At 34.9% G+C, this 23,376-nt stretch overlaps 1 protein-coding gene across 1 annotated transcript in view; it reads left to right on the top strand.

Moving 5' to 3' along the window:
- Nucleotides 1–23,376, top strand: part of AP3B1 (adaptor related protein complex 3 subunit beta 1) — a 165,135-nt gene that overhangs the window by 95,469 nt on the left and 46,290 nt on the right. Inside the window, exons 18-22 of the mRNA XM_082497703.1 lie at nt 1,868–1,979; nt 3,372–3,528; nt 6,303–6,477; nt 14,691–14,763; nt 15,619–15,725. Of these exons, the coding sequence (XP_082353829.1) occupies nt 1,868–1,979; nt 3,372–3,528; nt 6,303–6,477; nt 14,691–14,763; nt 15,619–15,725 (624 nt within the window). The remainder of the gene's footprint in view (nt 1–1,867; nt 1,980–3,371; nt 3,529–6,302; nt 6,478–14,690; nt 14,764–15,618; nt 15,726–23,376) is intronic.

The raw sequence follows: 23,376 nt of genomic DNA, 5'->3' as shown, positions 1-23,376 counted from the left end.
GTTTCGAAGTGCAAAGTTTAGAAGAGACCAGGGTTTACATTTCAGATCATCTGGAGAGTTAGAAAAGTTTATAATAGGAAAATGTCATCTGTTCATGCACTAGTCATTTGTTGACATTACAAGGCTGGTCTTCTACTACCAATAGCTTTTTGTTACTGGATTGTGAACTCTGAAGCAAAGTCATATTCTGGTACCAGAGCTGTTATGTATGCATCAGGTACCAGAGTCCTACTAAATGTCAGTTAAAGCTATTGAACAGTAACAGAAATATAAATGTATTGGAATACAGTGCGCTGATGGTGCTCCCAGAGGTATGTCGTTGTAACAGGTATACCCAGAAAAGCACATGGTCATTGTCATGGGCCAACTTCTACAGTAAACTGCACACGAATTATTTTGCATAAAAGATGTTAAGCATAGAATAGGTAGAGAAAATTATAAAAAATAAGTATGACTTGCATAAGCAAGTGAACAGCAATGTGGTAGAACAAGCATTTCTCCTTAGTACTTTAATATTACTTGTCTGTCTGCTAATATGCATTTCAGGAAAAGGTATTAGTGTACAAAGGTCTGAAAGCTTTTATGGGAAGAATCTGAAGGCAATCAGCTTGAGCAGGGGATTATAAATGATAGGCTTGGCATGAAAGAATGTGTGGAGGCACCTTTGTCTGTAAAACCAAAAAGTATTGCAGGAAATTGATCAAATGTAGTAACATCCATCTACAACATAATAGAAAACGTCTCCCTCCAACCATTTAAACTTCAAAACAAACATGAAAATCCTTTCCCCATGGGTTTGGGGTTTTTTTTTTGCAAGTATTTTCTTTCCTTTCCCCATGTTTTGGTTTTTTTTGCAAGTATTTTCTTTGTAGAGTGTCTCGTCATTAATTTTGTAGTTCCTCTAATGCAGCATGTGCCTACACAGTGTATGTGAGTGAAGCAGAGTTGTTAAGCTGCAATTCACAATTAAATTGTCATTTATATCAAAAAGAATATCGAATTTTTTAAATGCCAGTTGCTGGGTGGAGCATTACAAAGCTTTAGCAGCTTTTGGTGTTTAAGAGGGAGCCAGTGTGTCTCTAAGGCCATACACTGTTGCAGATTACTGGTAGACCTCTTTCAAAAGTTAGTCTTGTTCCAGATCGGACCAGTCACTGAGGCAGACATGTATCACTCAATATAGTTGTCTGCCTATTTGTTTTTTTTTCCTGGCCTGAGTTTTCTGCTTCTCTAGTAGTATAGGGGGATATGGAAAGATAAAAGTCTGGCCAAAGTCTTGCCACCTTCTGGTGTCTTCTTTGTGGTAAGAATTACTTTTATTTGGAAAATTACAAAGGAAGTGAAATATAATTTCTGTGTGGCTGCTGGAACTTCTGCTGCCTACTGGGTCCACATCTGTTTTCCCCTTTAAAATTTGGGATGATAAAGGTGGTAACTAGCCATATTTACCCTTCATTCTAGTCATAGGCTAAATTCAGCTGGATGATAAAGGTAGTAACTAGCCATATTTACCCTTCATTCTAGTCATAGGCTAAATTCAGCTGGATCTAGAGATAAAACTCTCAGACTTCAAGTTCTTTTGGCATAGAAATTTATTTATGGTTACTGATGCTTTTAATCTGCCTTAGTAAATCTTTTTCTAGACTCTCTAATAGACATATCTCACCTTTTATAGGTGTGTACAAAACTTTTTGTTCTCTTAATTGTGTCAAGTCAGAGAAGTTTAATAGTTTCTCTTGACTTGCTTAGAGGATTTATTTAGAAACTGCTTAATACTACTACTGCGAGTGTTTTTCTTTGCTGTGTTGTTTCTATATTTTTGTATCGTTTGTTGTAAAAGTAAACTTCAGTTGAAATTTATTTATAGGCAAAGGAAAGGCCTGGAATCCTAGGTAAGACAAGGAAAGAGAAACCTGCTGAAAAGTTCTACTCTGAATCAGAAGAGGAGGAAGAGGAGTCTGCCAGTACCAGTGCATCAGGTAGCTGTTTGAAAAGCAACTTGCATCTCTGCTGCCTGGAGAACGGGATGTTCAGAACTGGACACTACTTAAAAATAATTGGAAAAAAAATCAAAAAAAGCCAGAGCTATGTATAAAATCAGGAAATCAGGGGAAAATTTTACATTCACTTCAGCTGTGCAGTAACTGCCTGTTGTACAGATATGGCTTGTGTGTTTATTAAATGAGTTAGACTTTGCTTTGTTTCCCAGTTAAAAAAGCTGGCATGCTATTTTCATCCTGCTTTGCGTCTAGTAGGAGTAGTGAGAGTTTGTAATTCCAATTAAAACTAAAGGCACCTAACTTTTGGGGGAAGAGTGCTTATATGCTTCATTGTTGGGAACCGTAAGTCTTGAATGTTTTTTTGGCGTTTGCTGTTGGTGAAGTACTTTTTTGGTAGTATGTGCTGCTGTGTTGATAAATGGCCAAACTTATTTAACTGTGTAGTGTTTCATGGGGTTTATTCAGTAAACTGTGTAATAGTATTGCTTTCAAGTTCTACACGACATTTTCTATTTATTATAATGGGGGTGATATTGGAGAAGATAACTGACAGCTGCCTATCAAATTCAGTGAGCAAAGGTTCTTTTGACCAGTTTAATGCTACATAGGCAGTTCCCCAAAACAGCGGTTTCAGTGGATGTTAATATAGTTCAGATGTAGGGAAGAACATTGTTCTCCCAGGTCCGGAATTTAGACACAGAAAATGTTTAGCATTAGAGGCTTTAAAGAATTATCAGCATCTAGTTGAATGGAAGAGGGCCATCTAAAAATCTGAACATGGAACTTCTCCCCTGTCATTCCTAAACTGAGGAAATATGCAGAAGTGCTTAAAAATTGTATCATTGAAACTAATGATCTCTGAAGCAAGAAAAGAATATATTCACTTCAGATATTTGAATATTTGGTAACTATATGATTAATTAGAGGATGAATAATTTGTTTAAGTCAGTGATTCAATCATCATCACTATCAGTATTCAAGAACAGATTATCTAATTAAACAATTGGTTGAAAAGATAATCTTGCAGTTAAGTGAATGTGTAGATTTAAGAATTTGAGGTCATCTCCAACTCCCGATAGGGTTATGTAATTTTGAGGAATCCACATGCGATTGATTTATTACGGGACTTTCTAATTTGATAAAGTATAATACTGTAGGCTGACGAGGACAGACCTTTAACCAACAAATTTTTGTAAACATTAGGGGAAAGTGATTTTCTTGCTTGCTTTTGATACAGAGTAAATAATGTTAAAGCTTGCAATTGGATCTTACAATAATAAAACATTGTTTTATTTTTAAGAAATTTGAATTCCTAAAATACTAATTATGTAAGTTACTTAGAAAAAGTTGTAAGAGTTGTTTTTATTTCAGACAGTGAGTCTGGCAGTGAAAGTGAGAAGGAAGATAAGGAGGAAGGCAGCAGTGATGAGAGTAGTGGGAGTTCCTCTTCCAGTGAAGAATCAAGTGACAGTGAATCAGGCAGCAAAGAAAGTACTGCAAAGAAAACACCTAGAGCTACTGATGAAAGGTAGGTATATATTTGTATGGTTTTTATTTTTTTGTGACACTAGCTGTTAAAGCACTCTTCTGTAAACAGTCTGCTGAGCCTTTAATTAGGCTTTTTTGGGGTGTATTGGCCCAGGAGTGATGTCTCCTGTTTCAATATATGTCAGTAATATTCAGTGTATGAACTGGGTTCATATTTTCATTAATCAGACTACTCTTATGTTTGGAATTAATTTCTGACTTCAGTAAAATCTTGGGTGGCTTTTTGAAAATTGATGTAACCTTGGGAGGCTGAATAAGTGATCAAACAGTTGTGTGAAACACTTAATTACCTTTTGCAGCAATTTTGCTGAGAGCTAAAATTAAGTCCTTCAACACTTTGCCATTATGTAACTAAGACAATTGATTTTTCTAAATAATGTTTTATTAAAAAGATTATGATCCAAATATTAGAGGCAAGGGCTGTGAAGGGAAACGGTCATAAGATATTTAAGTGTTAGCGCTTTTTAAGATTGCCCATTATCAACAGCATTATCATGTATTAAAGTATCATTAAAATTTTGAGTAATTGGGGCTAATACCTTGGATTGTATGAATCTGTTTCTTCCACTGCTGTCAGCAAGTGGCCTCTGCAGACATGATCGCCCTTTACTCTGTAGTCTGCTGCCAGCTCACTTGATGAGTTTGCAGCTCAGCTCAGTCGTGGCTGACAGCGCTGATTGGGGCGCAGTACGCACTCTGCTCCTTTTATTACAGACAGTAATTAAAGCAGCTCGCCTTGCCACTTCCATAACAAACACAGCATAATGCCCTAATTATGACTTTATTAATTTAAGTCAGGATTTAATGATTTTAAAAGTGATTTATATTGTTTTTCCTGTTCAGAACAAATGAAATCTGTAGGTTAAATTAATACAGGCTTTTCATCATCACAAAGTTAAAAAGCTAGTTACCACTAAATTCTTTTCATTAGAATAACATCTGAAATTTTAAGCAGTAAGGTAAACAATGATTACCCATCAAAACTGGCTGATGTACAATAAAGTAACATTTTTAATCTTCATATCTAGTTTTAAAGATAAGCTAAAGATAAATTGTTGAAAAACAACTTACTTCATTTATATAATGGGTTCACAATTATTTGTTGATGCAACTCCAGCTTCTGTTTAATGGCAATGAAGGAAATGTAGATAATTTTGTCAGTACCTGTGTTATACATCATGAGGAAGAACTTTAAACAGTATACGCTACTGAATGTTTGTTTAGCTCATTGACCTCAAACAAGTTTTTAAATGTTGTCATGTTGAAATGTAATTTTGATAGTACCTATTTTTTTCACCATGATTTTAACAATCAGATATGCTACATTAGACTGTTTTTATGAAGTGTACCCTTGTTTCATTTTTAGCTTTGCAAGCTTCAACTTTGCTGCTTTCAGAAAAAAATGCTTTTGACCAAAATTTGGGGGGTTGATTTCAACTTCAGTTACATGGGTTGGCATTATTAGCATGGCTTAAATGTTAATATTGATTTTTAGTAAATTTGATTAAATTTTGTTTAAGCAATTTAGTCCTGAGAAGTTGTTGGGAGGAGGAAGGCATTGCCCTAACTATTTTCCTTTCTGTCACGTTAGATTTTTCAATTCCCCTTCTCTGTATTTTTCCCTTTCACAAACATTGCCATCTTAAACAGTAATGCAGTGTAGTACCTTCTTTTGTACTGCTCCTAAAGCTAAGCAAAAATGTATAACGACTTAATTTGAGTCCAGAGGGACTCTTAATAGTTGAGTGGTCTGGATTTGTTTAATTATTGTTGACCTTGTTACCCTTCAAGCATTTCAGTAACCACTTTCTGTTGGGGAGGAAGCTGAATCAGGTGATGTATGGAACACCTTATTTAGAAGTATAAAATTGTTGCAGATCCAAGAGCAGAAGGATTTTTTTTCTATATGCAATACTAATTTACCTGCTACGTGATAACTATTAGAAAACAATATTCATTTCCTGCAATATTTCTAGGTTGTAATTCCCCCAGGACAAAAGGGCAATCTACTAATTGGTTGTTGTAGTATTACTAGAAGCAAACAAGGCAGATCTTAATAATATTCAGTATCTGTTAGCAGAGAGCAACATAATCCAACATTGCGAGGGTGAATAGAACTTTACTTTTGTGAACTTTACTATTGTGAAGAATAGTGTCTCTGAAGGCTATTATCTGTAAGGTACTCAGTATGACCAGAGGTGCCAGAATGTAATACCTCTTCTGTATAAACTCTTTAATGGGTCAAAATATTTGTAGATATTATAGGTCTTATTTCTAGGTGGTTTGATGTAAAGTATTAACAAAGGAATAAATTCAATGCATTGATTATTTTTTTTTAAGCAGTATTACTTTGCAAAAAGATCTTAGATATTTTTGCAACCATCAAGATTCTGTTAATCATAGGTGGAATTGTTGAAAGTGTCTTTATATAAAAGCGTGTCTGCATTTCTTTCTGAAATGTCATAAGCTTGATGTATGCAAATAATATTTTTAATATTTAATATGTTCACATTTGTTTGGCTGTTTCACTGGTTTAGATTATATGTGATGATTTATTGTGTAATGTGATAGAAAAATTTTGTCTGTCCTTAAATGGGATACTATGTCTACCATCTTAGCTAATTTTTTTTATCATGAAGAAGTACTGACTTAAAACCCATTTAATAAAACTTTGAAGTATTAATGTAGGATAATGCCTAAGCGGATTCCTTTGTTAGTTTTACATGTCTTTTAATTTTTTTTTTCAATATGTAGTGATTCAGAGGACAATAAAAAGAAAGTAAAGGGGATGTCCAAAAAGAGAAGTGCATCCAGCTGCTCTGATACAGAGTCCACATCATCATCAGAAAGTTCTTCAGCATCCAAGTCAGAATCAGACTCTAAAAGTGACTCTGAGTCTGGAAAATCTCGAAGTGCTACCTCTAGTAAGGTAAAATACGTTTTTCAAAAAAAAACCCCTATGAAATATAAAATATGAAAAGATGCATCTAACCATCTATACATGTTTCTTTCTGTGGGAATGGATATTGGCAGTTGTTTTATGGGTGTTTAAAAAAAACATAATTTCAGGAAAAAAATTTTTGACCTTTCATAAAAAGAGTAATCCTAAAGTAGTTTGATAGTTTAAGCAAGTAAGAATATTTTATAACAAAAAGCATATTTTGCTTTTAATTCTGTTATATTTTTACTCCAGATAGATGAAGAATAATAGAACCTAATTATTTTTTTAGATTACTGTTGAACTGTTGAAAGCATAGTACGTGTGTAGTATGCAAAAATAATATCCTGATTTGGGATGATTATTATATTAAAATGGGATCTTAAAGTATAACTACTGTAGGACCTGAGTCTGACAGGAAGCAAAACCAAGAAACAAATGTTAGTACATTGTTTCTTAAGAGTTTGAAGACATTCTAGTACAACCACTAGCTTGGTTTTAAAATTTTCAGTTAAAATTGAGAATAGTGCAGTTAATGCACCTATACTTGAGGTATATACATAGATTAGTAGAATTAATATTCTTAATGTGTAATCAACTTTTTACTGCTGTCTACATTTCGTAGGAATAAAGCTTATAAAGGGTTCTGTTACTTCAAATTGTATTAGCTTTCTTACAACATTTATGAAGTAGCAAACTTTCAAATACGTCTTTTTTTAAATTGGATTCGGAAATGTGTGAAGATGCAAAAACGTTCAACAGAGCCATTCATGTGTCAGTTAAGTTTCAATTGCTTACCTTAGTGAAGAAAAAGAGGTTGAAAGTTCCTTATACTCAAGCTAACATTATAGCACTAAAGCTAATAGCATGAATTGGTTTCTGTTTCTCTACCTACCTTTCATTTAAAAATAAATAAGTGAGGAACTTCATGCTAAATCTGTTAAGGTAGAAAAGTAAAAGAATTTCTGAAACTCTTTTTTGTGTTATCAAGTATTTCCTGTGCATTTCTTTCTCTATATTTTATTAAAAATTCGAAGGGTAGAATTGTAGCTCAGAAGTTCTCATTTTAAAACTGATACATTGTTTTGAAAATTAAATAGTATCTGATGCATTTTAAAATAAGCCAAGACATTTCAGTCAGGACTCCTGTATAGGTTGCTGAATAGTCAAAGCAGACATTGTTTGTTGCTTTTGATGCAATTGTAGAAGCTGGTGGACAGATGTGTTTTGAACAGTTAAGAGGGAAGGCTGTAATTTTATTAAGCTATTTCGGTGTGTGTTTTCTTTAATTGGGGAGGTAAGGCTCTCTATTGCTCTAAATTTTGAACTTATGTTGTACAAGGTCTTTGTTCTGTTACTTTATAGGTCCCATCTAAGAACCTTGTTGTAACCTTAACTTTTAATCTGTTTCCTTCTACCAAGTAGAACAAAAGATGAAGCAGGACTGTAGTGTTAGAGAAATGGAGCTGTGTTTCCATGGTTTGATCATTGTTTTCTGCCCAAATACCACACTGGGTAACGCACCTATGTCAAAGTTTTTTCTAGTAGAGAAGCCAAACTGGATCTTGCCAAAAAATGGTAGCACAACAAATGTAACCTTAGTCCTCTCAGAATAAACTCTAACACTAAATGGGATATGAATTAATTCAAACAGTTTGCAGCTTTTTATATTAGGACAGTGTTTTTTCACCAGAAAGTAAACCATATTCAAACAACGGCATCTTCTCTCTGCTGTATTTGTCCATTTTTCTCAGGATATCAGCGCCATTGTTAATGATTTCTTTCACTACAGTTGTCTAAACTGTTCCGGTTCTTTCGCAGGATATGTGAGGACTATTAGCATAAAGAAGCTTTTTGTATTTTAAAACAGCAGCCCAGAATGTGTGAAGTCAAATATACTGAATAATATGAGAACCGGAAGAAGAATACGAGAACCAAGAAGCTTGGGTTTTTTTGCTGAAATCAATGGAAAATTGTCAAGCCCTTCGTTTTTAAGAGAAGGGAAAGAATTTCGCAGTGGTTTTGAAGTCTTAATTGATTAAGAAGCACCTAAAAAGAAATGTGTTAGGAACAAAAAGTATTTATAAGCAACTGGCAGAAGACTTGACCAGAGTCAAAGGGTAGAACTGAAAAATTGCAAAGCTTTTAAAAATTACAAAAAAAGTTAAAATAAATAGCAATGGGTTTATATGCATGGCAGCAAGAAAAGAAGCAAGGAGGTTGTTGAAAAGAAAACATAGCATAGAGCTTACTATACAAAAGCTAAATGTCTATGTTCCTTAAATTCTTTTTCACTAAGAAATTAGCACATTTAGTGTAAGGGCAACATCTATGGCTGATGGACTGTAAACAGCAATGGTCATATATGAAGGGGGCAGGGAGGAAGTTAATTTAAGGATCCAGCACATTGAAACAATCCTCTATGTTCTGTATTAATCTCTAGGACCATGAAGTTAGTTTCCTTCTAAGCCATGTTGGCTGCCTGCATTTATACTTGAGGTGTTTCTGAGATTTGGTTATATTCAGAAGCATAATTGGATGAGGGCTGGGGGGAAGAATCACTGGTATTTTGTGTGAAAGGTGATTGTTATGCTAACGAGCTTAATAGATTTTTTTTTTTTTTTTTTTTTTTGAGAGAGAGACACCTGTTTTGGGTCCTGTGATGATAGGTGGAGCTAACTGATGGTAATTTCTACAAGCCCTTCCAAGCTGGAAAGAAAGCAATTGTTAACGAACTTTAAAGAACATTATAGATAAAGTCTTGTATAGAGCCCTTATGTCAAGAACTACCCATGTTTATTTTATTTCCAGGAAAATCTTGGAATTTTTCTGCTTCCTACCTGACTTCAGGCCAACCTGCAAGCAGACTCTTTCAGCCAGGCTCTCAGAAATGCAGGGTTTTGTTCTGATAGATTTCTGTTGGAAAAGCCATTGCTTATATTATTCTACTACAGGGTATTCTTAATTTGGTCAGTCTACACGGGGAGATGATTCATTAGGATTTCCTTTCCTTTTAAATAAAACTGAAAAAAAAATCTGAAATATGTATTAATAAGAGCAGTAGTTAGTAGGCTCTATTTGTATAGTTTCTCAGTTTGCCACACATTACGACCTGTTACATAAATGATATTTTGGGTGGTGTTTACCATTCTGTATGTTTTGTTGGGTACCATTGCCATGTTCAGCAGAATTTTCATAATTAAAAAGGTTTGATTGCACTCCTATGGGAGCGTGATTTCTGCATACATCCATGCATTTACTAACATTAAAATGGGTTACAGAAATTTCAGATTATTTTTCCTGAACGTATTAATGTTTTCATGTTTTTTTTCTTGAAGAATCGTTTTGAAAAAGCTGTTGTGTTCACTGTAATAGAGCTGCAGTGAATAGAAAAGTCACTCTCTTGTACTGCAGTGTTTTATATCATTTTGAAATATGGATAGTTTGAGGTGTTCAGATACATATTATACTGTAAGCATAAATACTGTAGAGCTAAAATGCAGATTTGAGGATGATGCATATATAAGTAGGTGTCTCTACAGTGGGATTTTAAAATCAGCTACTGTTGACCTCCTTATACAAGTATAATACAGTCACTCAGCTGTTAAAAGCCTGATCCACTATTTAAAAAATATACAAAAACAAATTGTCTCTCTTTCTGCCTGATCTCTTTTTCAAGTGCTAACACAATGGAAACAGTGGGTGATCTGTCAATGCATTTGGATTGTCAATGATGGTTTTGTATAAATATTGGGAGGATAAGAAATAAAATTCGCACAGCAAAATATGATTTCATCTGCCTTTTCTCTGCAGCTCCATGGCTCATGCTGCGGTGTGAAATTCTCATTTTACACACTTTGCAGGCGGAGCACATGAATTATGCATTGAGCAAGAGAAATCTCCTGCTTCAAGTCCTATATGCATTTACCAGGTTCTATCTCTATTACCAAGATGAATTGCAAATGGAGAAATGTTTGATGGAATATAGCTTAACTTCTTTGTTTAGTATTCTGCTTTTCCCGTAGTGGGCTCTCTTGGTAGGAAACTGTTTGCGTTATATTGAAGACTTAGTTTTAAGAAAAAAGCTGAAAAAATATATTACAGAGAAATGCCAGATACGTCAGAGCCTTTATATTGTCTTGATTTGGAATGTGAAGCTTTTTTCATTCAACAGAAATATCTGCTGGTAGTGTGTGTTGCAGTCATTGGCTGCTTATCATTCGTAGAAAACCAATCAATTTTCTATTCTTGGAAAAAACAAATTAAAAAATAGTCATGTTTGTAATAGGCAAGACCCATGTAAATAGATTTCTTTGGTGTTTTTGCACAGAATTGCATACAATTAATGTATATACCCATATGGAGAAATATAGATATAAATACGAAAATATTATTGTGTTTATGTGTATATATAGCATGCATACACACACATATGAGTAGCTGAGTATTTACTTAAGCTTGACACACTTGACTGAAGTAGAAAATAAGATGTGATCATACTTCCACATTAGGTTTATCTTGATTTAGTTACCTTATGGTTTTGCATTTCCCAGATGGTAGGGTTTGGGGATTTATTTGGTTTGTGGGTTTGTTGTTGGGTTTGGGTTTGTTTTTTTTTACAGTACGCTGATGTGCTGAAGTACAGTATTCTGATGAAGTGTGCAGTAGGAATTTTTTCTTACCATGCGTTACCTTGATGGAATGATTCTGTATTTGTGCCTTACCTTAGGACCATTTTATTTTGTTTTGGAGTATAAGAAATAAATTGTCTCAAAGGATTTTTTTCCCCATTTTTAAAGATGAATTATATAGCAGTCTCAAAATAATATCAGTGCGGAAATTTGGTTTATCTTATAAAATTATGTATCAAGCTTTGTGGTATGTACTTAGTAACTACTTTAGAATGGCAAAATAAGTAACAGAAAAAACAATCTGAAGAATACTATTGGGTTTATTTATGACAGAAGGTCCTATCGTAATTGTCTTCAGTAAACAGATTAACAGTAAGGGGATTTCTTGGCTCTGACTCCTTTTTCTTTTTTTTCTTAAACATCTGGACTTAGCAATGCTGCCATTGGAAGAACTGAGGCATATTCAAAATTCTCATCCTTATGCTCTAGCCTCTCATGTGGGTGAGCCCCTTCTTATAGATTTTAATTGGCTGGATAATAAAAGCAAATGGAGAAATCTGGAGAAATTACTGGAACAATTGGCAAATATAGAACTCTAGCTAGAAATAACCGTTGAATCTTAATCATAGTTGAAGATAGAACTACATGTTATTTGAAGATAGAACTACATGTTATGGGTAGGTGGGGGAGGGGAGTGAAAGTTTGGAAATTGAGGGGGTTTGGGGGGGAAAAAAAAAAAAGGCATTTTGTTTAACCATGTTCTCTTTTAGTGTGTTCCAGTCTCTGAAGACTTTGTAGTTTAGCAAAACAGTTGTGATACATAGTTTATAGTAAAAGTGCTGCAGATAACAGCTAAACCCCTGATTCAAGGCTAAATATTCACCAAATGTTGCTATAAAAAGACTTGGAATTCATTAAAAGAATTGTCATGAAATTGTTTTTCTGACACTTCATAGACATCAGTATTTCAAGTAAAACTTGTAGCTTATGAAGTATACTATTTATTCTTATTTCACAGATTTAAAAAAAAAAATAGCCAAAAGAAGCTTAATGACTTGCCAATAATCACACTGCAAGAGAAAAATTAAGTCAAGTAGATGTTATCAGAATGCAATTTAAGAGAGCAGGTTCTGCATCAGAGTCCCTCGCTAATTCATATAAGAAATGGGATAACATTAGCACTATTTTCAAGATACTTTGTAATATTTCCTTTGTTCAGGGGAGTTTTGTGTTTCAGATAAATCAGCAACAGTAGAATAGTCAAATACCATAGTGTTGTGGTTTAACCCCACCTGGCAGATAGGACCATGTAGCTGCTCGCTCAGTCCCCCCATTTGCAATGGGGAAGAGAATCTGAAGAGTAAAAGTGAGGAAAAACTAGTGGGTTGAGATAAAGACAGTTTAGTAAGTAAAGCAAAAGCCACACATGCAAGCAAAGCAAAACAAGGAATTCATTCACTGCTTCCCATCGGCAGGCAGGTGTTCAGCCATCTCCAGGAAAGCAGGGCTCCATCATCCTTAATGGTACTTGAGAAGACAAATGCCATCACTCTGAACATCCCCCTCTTCCTTCTTCCCCCAGCTTTATATGCTAAGCATGATGTCACATGGTATGCAACTTTAGTCAGTTGGGGTCGCCAGTCCTGGCTGTGTCCCCTCCCAGCTTCTCTTGCACCCCCAGCCCTTGCTGGCAGGGTGGTGCGAGGAGCAGAAAAGGCTTTGATTGCTTAGCAAGAACTGAAAACACCAGTGTTTTACCAACACTATTTTCATCCCAAATCCAAAACATAGACCTATACACCTGCTAGTAAGCAAATTACTGCTATCCCAACTGAACCATGACACAGTGATACGTGCCACTGAAATGTGTTGATTTTAAAATAATTTTTAAAATAGTGGCTTTCATTCTTCTCTGTCCACAAGATTCTTCTCCTCCCAGAATATCTAAAGCACATCTGTAATGATCACATAAGTGACTACTGTCTATTTGGGCCATGGATTTCTTGGAAGAAAATTATAAGCAATGTCATTTTGTCTCAGATCAAGGCTGATAGTCATCAGCATCCATGACTTCAAGTAGTGAGGAAAGTAGGTAGTTTCTTCTATGTTTTCTGGAGGGAATGGTGGAATTTCTCCCAAAAATGGAAAGAAGTAGACTTGGCATTATCGTTAGTTTGCAACTGACCATGAGGCTGAGAGACTAGAAGAAAGGGAATGCACTTTCAGAAAAGAGGGGTCATTTTATTCTATGGTGATAGTCAAAGAAAGTTATTCTAGCTGCTGAGTTTCTGAGAGGACTCCAAGCTTGTATAGGAATTTGTATCCTGAGTGCCTGAAGAGACTGTGACAGCTTCCAAGAAATGCCCAAGAAATGGAGACCCGATGGGCATGCAAAGTTTTACTGATTTATTTAGACCTGTTCATTTATTAGAAAAGGTAAAAGAATAGTATAAGTATTTGTATTTGGTGGTCACGTGCTGTTGAAGAGGAAACTGGTAAACTGAAGTTTACAGTCACAGAAGTCCTACAGAAGTGTGACTCCTGGAAAAGCTAGATGTAAATTATTTGCAATACCTCGGGTAGTGAGCACTGTCTTAAGGTCTAAAGGCAGTTGACAAATTCTCTGGAAGAATGGCAAAGCCTTGTGTCTGGTGAGTGAGCCAGAGCAAAGGTAGAAGGACTTCTTCAGCTGAACCAAAGGAAGGATGCTTAAGAGTCAGTGGGAAAAGCACGATGATAAACAGTCTGATGGGCATCCAGCGGGTAATAAGTCCAGGTTCTGGCTGTGTCCAAAGACCAATCCTTTTTACTAAACCACCCTAGTGGGAGTCCGTATTGAGCTGTGACACACTAAATTCTGCCCTGAGTCATCACTGTCTTGTTCTGTAGGTATGATCAACACTCACTCTTACTAGATTTGTTTTAAACTTTTTATTTAGCTGTATTGGAACAAATTTTATTGAAATATTCTGTTTGCCAAGTCACTGAGATTACCCTATTACTGCTCTACTCTTTGCTTAAAGTACTTCCCATCTTTGTTATTAGAACTCATCTTAAGGCTTAAAATTGAAACAGTTTTGTAACATTTTGTTATTTGTCCATCAATTAAGTAAAATCGCAGTAGATGGGGGGACAGGATTCCATAGTCCTAGATAAGCGCAAATAACACTGCTTTCTTATTGAATGAATTCTGCCCTGTTTTTCATATGGAAACAAAAATGTTAGTACCCTAATCTTTTATCTTAAATTAAAAAATGTTTCTATCTCTGTTTTAATGATCTCAACAGAAGTGTCTGATCTGTTACCAAAAGTTTTCTTTGAGTAGCAACTATTATTAATACTAGACAAAAACATAGGCTTCAGAGGAGTAAATGTAACTCAAATGTGGAGTTTAGGTTCAGCTTACCTGTACAAAGAAACCTTTTTCACTAGGTGAATTCTCTGAATGCTGAGCCCTGAAAATGGGTACATTTTTCTTTTACAGCTGAGAAAATGCCCTTTGCTTCATAAAAGTGTTAAAGTCTTTTCTTTTGCCGATATGGTAAAATATGAAATATTCATGTATTTTGACAGAAAGAAGAAAAACCAGTAGAAGATAGAAAAGCTCCAAATAAACAAGACGTGTTTCTCTTAGATTTAGATGATTGTAAGTATCTTGATTAAAGCCTTATTTTTTCCATGGCATAAATTCAATTCAGTTAATTCAGTGAATTTTAAATGCCTGAAACATTGATTCTGTTATTTATCGTACCACCTTCCTGACAAAAAAAAAAATGCTTTGACTATCAACTTATTTTTAAGCATAAGTATTACAATACATGATTTTGTTTGGTTTAGAACTGAGAAATAGTTTCAAAATTTACAATGCATTGGTATATAAAACATTTAATTTGATAGTTTTTGTCTGTCTGGACTTGTTTTCTGCTAAAGTGGGCTTATTTTCACAGGTGCCAATGTCTGTTACCTGTACAACATCTGTGCAACCTATGAACCAATTGTGGTACTAAAATAGGATACTAAAAATCACAGTTTTGAAGAACAGATTAAAATGTAATCTAGGAAGGGTAAGGTAGAGCTGGCAGTGCTTTTTGGCTGTGCTTTGTAGTGCTGTTCTTCAAATTTGCTTCTATAGGTGCAACGCATGTTAGAAGTCCATTAATATATACTTTGCACAAAACTTATAAATGAAAATGTCTTGCATAGTATGGTTCAGGCTGAAGGATATAATAGAGGAAAAACAGGAAAGGAGGACAAAATATTTTAATGTAAATAACGTGGTATGTACATATATCAGTTTTATTTATATTTTCTTTGTTTATTTTGAGTATTGGGGCTATATGTCTGCAAAAATAATCTTCTGCTATTAAGAAACATATATACAGGGATAAAATAATTAGATCAAGGCATAAAACCTTTTTAAACTTAATGAAAATAGCTCATTGTCCTTCCCAGTATTTTAAATTTTTTTAAAATTAAGTATCAATTGCCTTTTTACTTCTAGTCTGTCCTGTGACAACTCCTGTGGCAGTTCCTACAGCAGCTGTTTTGTCCCCAAGTCTAGCAGCAGACCTAGAGGGATTAAGTCTGTCAAGTTCGTCAGTCATTGATGTAAGTAATCTTTAAAAAGTGGGGTAAAATATGTGTGTGGGGTGTGTCTTAATTTAAGCATTTCATATGTTTTTGACACAGTCATTAAAGTGATTTTTTTAAAAGTACTTTTACATATAAAGGTCTTGTATGAAATTCTGGTTTACAGGCAAGTATGGCAGCTTTATTTGATCTGTAATAATTACATTCTGAAACATGGAGAATGAAGAAAGTACGAATATTGCATGTCTGAGAAGAATGCCTTCAAGGATTTTTAACCTTCTCTTTCCATCTGTCTTTTTCTCTGCCTCAGGGAAACTTTAATTCACAAATTAAATATCCAAACTATACAAGTCTTTCAAATCATCTAGTTGCTACACTGTCAAAAATATACTACAAGAAAATCACATACCTATTAATCGTCAGCCTCTTTGTTTACCGTACATACCTCCAATTATGACATTTTGCTACTTGGAAGTAATTTTTCATGAGTATACAAAGCGTAGCCCCAGGGTGCAAACAAAAAGGGTATAGATTTACAATCAGTGGTGTATCAGTATGTGTCATGATTCATTCTGTTAGTGCTTTCTGCTTTGTAGCACTTTCCATTAGGGAATCTCAAAACTATAGGTATAATTAAGGTTACGAAAGTCATGGAAGTAGAGGGCATTCCTTTGTTGGGGGAAAGGATAGTAGTTTGTGTTCTTGCTTTTTCGTTGTTTTTTTTTAAGTCATTCTGTGTGTCCAATTTAAATTTGCAATTTAGTAAAGAATTGCAGCAGTACAACATAGGATACTTATCCTTGTGAAAGTGGATGGAAGCAACCAGAGGCACAGGCATTTTTTAGCCTAGCCTCGTTTCTAATAAGGCTGGTGTATAGAACCAACACTGCAGCTTTAATAATTGCTGGTAAAGTAGTTTGTGCTGGTTTGGGGAGCAATATGTTTGCAAAATCAATTGCTTCTTACATAAAGAAGGTGCATGAATGATTTTACTGAAGGAATAAAAGATCTTATCTGGTGATTCAGTTTCCTGTTTACAGGCATTAAAATTTGGTGTTGAAAAGGTAGACTTACAGATAATTTGTTGGATATTAGCCTTATCTAAGAAAATTGTGATGTAATTTGAATTTAGAGTGGTAACAATCTGTGGTCATGCAGTCACTTTACCTGATCTGTAGTTGTTCACCTGTGACGCATTCTGAAAATGCCAGAAATTCTATTTTAATATTTTATTCTATGTTAATTTGCAGTGCAGTATTCAGCATTAGGTTGCAAGCCTGTGTTTGAGTACAACTATGTTGTTATTCCTCTGATTGCAATCCCACAACTGCTTCTTTGCCATCCTTTATGGCTTTGACAGCTCAAAACACAGGCAACCATCTGTTTTCCTGGCTCTGGGTTAGCTTAAGAATGACTGGTGGCTTTGCTTTACTTCAGAATTACCATCTTTGAGGGTAAGTTAAAGATACCAATCAGTAATGTCGGATGCTTGAGAACACCCCCTGTTTGCCAGTGTCTTTAGTCCTTTCATCATCTACAGTACATGAACACATGTTCCACTTGCACATTCATGCTTGCTTTCCTCATGATTGCCACTATTGGCTTGCTAAATTGCTTCTCCCCATTCTTCAGGAGGTAGCTGCAATGAAATAGAGGTGTTAGATAGAAAGAGCTAGAAGATGTAGGCTAAACAGTGGAAGAAGTTCTGCATGAAAGGGTTGATTCTGCAAAATGCCTCTCTCTTGGTATTGCTGAGTTCCTGGTTAAACATGTAACCAGCCAAGAAGCTGGAACATTTCGTCGTCCTCCTCCCTGCTCTGGAAACAACCCAAATCACGTAAGAACTCATTGTTGCTCCCTGGATAGTGATTACATGTTTTGGGATGTATTCTGTTTCCAGATCTAAGCTCAACTCTCATTGCCGTAGATAATAATTGCAGATGTACATGACGTCCTTTGAGTTTTGTGCACCAGGAAGCAACAAAAATTAAACATTGAGGTTAAAAACTGTTCCTTCAAATTATATCCTTATATAAAAAGTAAAGTCTTGCAAAAAAGTAAAAAGTCTTGCATGCACGTAGTTAAATGACTCTTGTCACATTGTTCAGTACCATCAAGTAATTTTCTAAAAATGAAAATATAAAAACAGCTTTTAAGACTGTATGTGGGAATGTCCCTCTTAAAATAGTATTTTGAATTTAATCTGTGGTGACTAACTCTAAAAATAAGGAGGATAGTTGTCATACTTCAGAAAACTTTTTCTTCCTTCAATGGGAGAGAAAATGAATTTAACTGTAGGGCACATGCCAAACTAACAGTGAGAAATTAATTTATTACTACCCAATGGAGAGCATGGAGTAAAAATAGATAAGTACAGTATATGACCCTAATATCAAAGAAATGTAGCAGCCACTTATCTTGGAATATGTCAGGCAGTCTATTATTCAAATCATTCAGCACTGTAATTGGATACAGCATTTAGAAAACTTATAACTCCAAATTCATAGCTGCTGAACATTATAGAAAGCATAAATACAAGAATGGTTTTACAGTAATGGTATGGGTCTCCTTAAACCTACAAAACCAAAATACCCTTGAATAGAAACTACAGTGCACGACCTGATGCTTTGTCCTGTGGCTCATTTGTTTTTATGATTCATGTTTACATACAGCACGTTTCCCCCTCATATAAACTCACACAGGCGTATTATAGTTTGTTCCAGGAAAAACAAAATTCTCTGGTAATTTATGTATAACTTCCTTCCAACTGGATGAAAGACACAGCAGATCCTTGTGCGTGTTTCTGCCCTGGTACATGTAGTCTGTCTTCAGGTGGCTCAACTCAACCGGGTAACTGAGGTAGCCACAGGCTACTATGGGGCTTTCTGGGGTGTGCACATGGGAGAAGTCAGACCTAAGTGCTCAGGGAAGCGATGCATTTGGAGTCGATTGAGTTTTAGATGGGTACATTTGTGGGCTTGAAAGATACTTGAAGATACAGCGCCAATAAAAATAGGAGGCAAGAGAAAGCTGCGAGCTGTCAGTGTAAAGTTGTTATCTGAAAACACTGGAAATGAGTGTTGTCCCCTAAAGGGACGTTATAAAGGGAGGGAAGAGGGAATTGAAAGCAAAACTCATGAATGACATAAGGACACGGAAGGTTTTAACCTGCTGCAGGAAATAATATTTTGAGCAGGAATGGTGAGAGGAGGAAGAGGAGGCCTATGGTATTGGAAAGAAACCAAAGATGAGAGTGATCGTCTGTTCTTACCCATCATACAGCTGATTAGACAAAAAGCTAAACCTCCTGTTCTTTTCTCATTAGGATTTTAAATTTTAAAAATGTACAAGCAACTGCTCTCTTAAATATGGAGAGCCCTGAGTATGCTGCATATGATAATTAACTGGTAAAAATGACACATAACTTTACAAATGGAATCAGTGAGAAGGAAGTACTGCTTTGGTAGCAAGAGATTTGTTATGATGCAGAACAGTGTTAGTGCAAGGGAGAACCGACAGCTGGATGTGAGTTCTGACGGTAGCAGCAGTTGGATGGGGCGAAAAGCGTGTGGAAGTATGAGCTGAGTTGAGTAGAATTTGAGGGGAGAAGACTGTTTCCCCAGCCCCAAATAGAGGATAATCTGGGAAAAAATGTCAAGGGTGAATAAGAAGTTCGTGATAAAAGCATGTAGCAAAAGAGGGGAAAACGTTTATTGTAGTGAGGAGGTACTTATAAAAATACTTGATGCAACAATTTAGTGTTGCCATTAATTATTGTGCATTTGGAATTACGATATAATTGTAGGAGTGGTACTATTGTACTTACTAAGTTTTTATGTGGCATGTTCAGTGTATTTTCTTTATAGCAGTAATTATAAATGACATGTTTTTATTGTTTCCTGCTACTCGGAGTTCTACAGAAGCTGTTTATGAAGGGAGGAGTAAATCATCTTGTTTTCTTTCTCATGTCTTCTGTAGAACTTTTGACTGAGATGCACTTTGAGAACTTCTTTAGAGTGGTGATGCATAGAGCAGAAATAATAGCTTTTGACAAAAGTCAAGGTCAAGCTGCAGACCTGTCAAACCAGGTGATAAATACATTTAATTTCAAATTGAGCACACTTACAGAATTCCTTGAGAAACAGTAAACATGAACACCCTCAATATTCAACTAGAGATATTTTCAGAATAGGAGAAGACCTTAAATGGTGCTTTAATTTCTAAGTTGTTGAGGTAGTCTTTACAGGGGAAAACTTTCTTGTCACTTAGGTTACTTTCTCCCTTTAGGCTGTTTCTAATTCCTCTATAGCAAGTGTTAAGACTGACTCTGAAGTATATTCTTTTCCAGTGTAAAGCATCTCTTCTTAGAAGTACTGCGAATACAAGGATTGCAATAATGGATTATATCATGACTCTAGTCTGGTGTGCAGCCAGGTGCTTAAGAATTTGTAAAATCCTACAGTAGAGGAATGAATAGTAGTTCTTCCAAATAATTACTGGCATGTACTCAACTTCATGAGTTTTATTTTTTAAGAGCTTTGTTAGCAGTAATTATTCTGTAACTAGGTACATTTATCATTCATATAAGCTCTGGTCTGAGTTCTTACCTCAGGAATAGCTGTATCAGAAGAAACGTTAACTTGTTAATATCATGAAAGAGATGTAGTGCAATCAGTTGTGATAGCAGCAGTCTGTGTGTGATGCTTCGACTAGATTCTTGGTACTCTTCTGCCTTCTGTTCTCAGAGACATTTTGATCAGCTATCATTGTTTTTTAAGTAACTAGGTTTATATTTCTGTAAACATATCCAGTCCCTCTTAGGACACTTCTAAAATTTTTTTACTCACACAAAAGGTGTTTCTTTTAAACCGGTTTTCAATGTTAGCCACATCTTCTCTTTTATCAGAAGTTTTTGTGGTTTTGTTTTAGGATAACACAGGCTTATGGTATCCTTGATATCCTTTTTTTGCTTTTTGTAGTTTAGCATTTGTGCTCTTGTTTTTCAGCTTCCTATAAGAAATGGCTTATCCTTTTGGTGTTTCATCACAGGAGAGCTTTTTCCTATGCATTAAGAGTTTTCATTATACTTCTTCTGAAGTCCACCTTTTTATATAAAGATTAAAGTTGTGAAGCTTTGTTCACAAGGGAGTTGAAGGGGAAAGCGTGCCACAAGATAGTCTACATGTATCGTATCCCTGTCCATGCTTATAACTTGTTTGCCTTTTTCACCACGCTTGCATGTTGAACAGAGTCGTTTTTGGAGTTTTCTCTCCAGCTTCATTTCTTTAGATATTTGGGTTTTTTTCTGTGTGGAACGGTTTAAAGTATCTGCATTGTCTCCATTTTCCTTGACTGTGTTTTACAAAATTTGAAACCACTTTTTACAAATATCATATGTAAGTAGGGTGCCTGGGAAAGTTTGTACCTATGAAGCAAGTGAAAAGATATAGTCTTAAATTTAAGAGTTAAAAAGCAACTTTCTCTTAGTGTGGCCCAAAATTCAGCTATGCAGCTGATTAGGTGTGACTGATGCTTGTGGGAAGGTGGCGTGGTCCAGTGGATACAGCACTGGGTGTTACGTATGGTAAATTAGTTCTGTTTTTTAGCTTACTACTTGCTGGGTGATCTGGAGGAAGTAACTTAATCTTTTAGTTTTCCATCTGAAAAATGAGGATAATGATGCTTACTCACCTTGGGAAAGCACTTGGAGATCTAAAAATGAATGTAGCTGCTCATCAGGAGACATTAACCATTGCCAAGACAGAAGAAGGAATGAAACAAAGACCTGCTGCATACTTAATTTTATGTTTCTGTGTTTATATAAATTTGCTGCATAAGAGGGTGTTCTTAAATTGGTAACATAGTATATGTGTTACATCAAATATTTGAAAGTTATAATGTGCTATCAGAAAATGCTTCCACATACTTTTAAAAATGATAGCTTAAAAAAAAAAGTGCTATGACACTATTTTAAAGTGTCATTTCACCTTTATTCTTTAATTAGAAATGCATTTATCAATATTTGTGATGTTTATTAGTTATCAAGCCTTTAAATTATCCATCTTGTGTTTTTTAAATGCACTAATACTTAACAGGCTCTACACTTAAGGATTAAGAACCTTCAATTTATTTTCTTTTAAATAAATCAGAGAATTTAATTTGGAAGTTCAAGCATGATCTTTCTTTTGCAACAGAAACAAGTTTCTGGTACAAGAGACTGGCCCAAATAACAGTATGCCCAGTCTGAGAGATATATTGTATTATTACTATATATAATCTCATTGATTAAGTTGATTGTCCAGATTAGGTCTTTTATTTATGCTGTTATATATAATATATACCTTATATAAATTATATACAATGTATAATTATATCAATATAATGTATAATTAGTTAGCAACTTGTATATTAATTAAATTGGATTCTGTGTAACCAGGTCTTTGATTAACAATAATGCTCCTAATTCAATGCTGTTTTGCTGTTTTATTATCTTGGAAAGAGATTAAAACAATTTTCAAATATTGTATTTAAAAATAAAAGTGGTAAAATTGCAAAGTAAAATGCAATTACAATATTAAAATCCTATTTATAAAATAGAAATCAAATTGGGGGAGCTTTATTGCAAAAAAAAAAAGAAACTCCTTTCAATAAGTTACTGTGAGGAGACCCTTGATCTTTTTTTGCCTTCTGTTAAAAGTCAGTACTATCCTTAACTAATCAACTTTTTTGAGAATTAAACGCTTAGATCTAGGAGAGAATTTAAAGTAATGCTTCTTTTTCTTCTTTTTCTTTCCAACATGGAAAAGACATATATTATGCTCCTTAAAATAGGACTGCTGTAAACAGAGTTGGTGCTAGGTTTTTAAAAACAAGCATATGTGATGCATGATGATGATGATTCTGTAAGTTATTCCTTAAATACGTAGTGTGGTAATATGTGTAAAACAGAGTGTGTCTCTGTGTGTTACACTATATAACTCAGTCAGAAGAGAGAGGTAACCTAAGCTGTATTTTTGTTTTATTTTGTGAATAAAACCTAGCTCTTAAAAATTTCAACCACATCTTTCTAAGGTAACATTTACCTCCTCACATCTTTAGCATCTATCAGACATGACATGGGACATATTCATTGACCCTAAAAATTTTCATCAGTCTCATGCACGGGAAGGGGGCAGCCCCAGCCAGACAAGAGGCTCATTTCAATTTTAACAGCTGTAATTAAAGGTTAATTCACTGAGTCAGGATTAACGAGGAAAGTACAAATGATAGGCAAGCAGCTGCCTTTATAATACAGGATTAGAACAATGCAATTACAATAAGAATTAGAAAAAATCAACTTCCTGAAAAGGTTCTGTAATGAATGAACTGCATTTCTCTGTTCTTAATTGTGGTGCTTAAACATGAAGTCTCTGTGCAGCACAGTTGTGGCTTTTTGTTGTTGTAATAACACTTGATCAACAGTGTCTCTAATAAGATAGTATGCCGGCTACAATGACAGCAACTGTTATATTGATAAATTTAATACTGTGCTGTACTGAAAACCTTCAGGCTTACTTTTATATTACAGCTATATATGCTAGCCACATAGATGAGTGCTTCGAACTTTGTGATTAAAGATTTATTTCGGTTAGTCTTTTACAGTTGTTTATTTTAGACAGTTTCTTTAAGC

Source organism: Vanellus vanellus (assembly GCF_965231255.1).
Source record: "Vanellus vanellus genome assembly, chromosome: Z".
NCBI classification, from domain to species: Eukaryota; Metazoa; Chordata; class Aves; order Charadriiformes; family Charadriidae; genus Vanellus; species Vanellus vanellus.
Note: the sequence above shows the minus strand (reverse complement) of the source record. Positions and strands in the feature narration are given on the sequence as shown.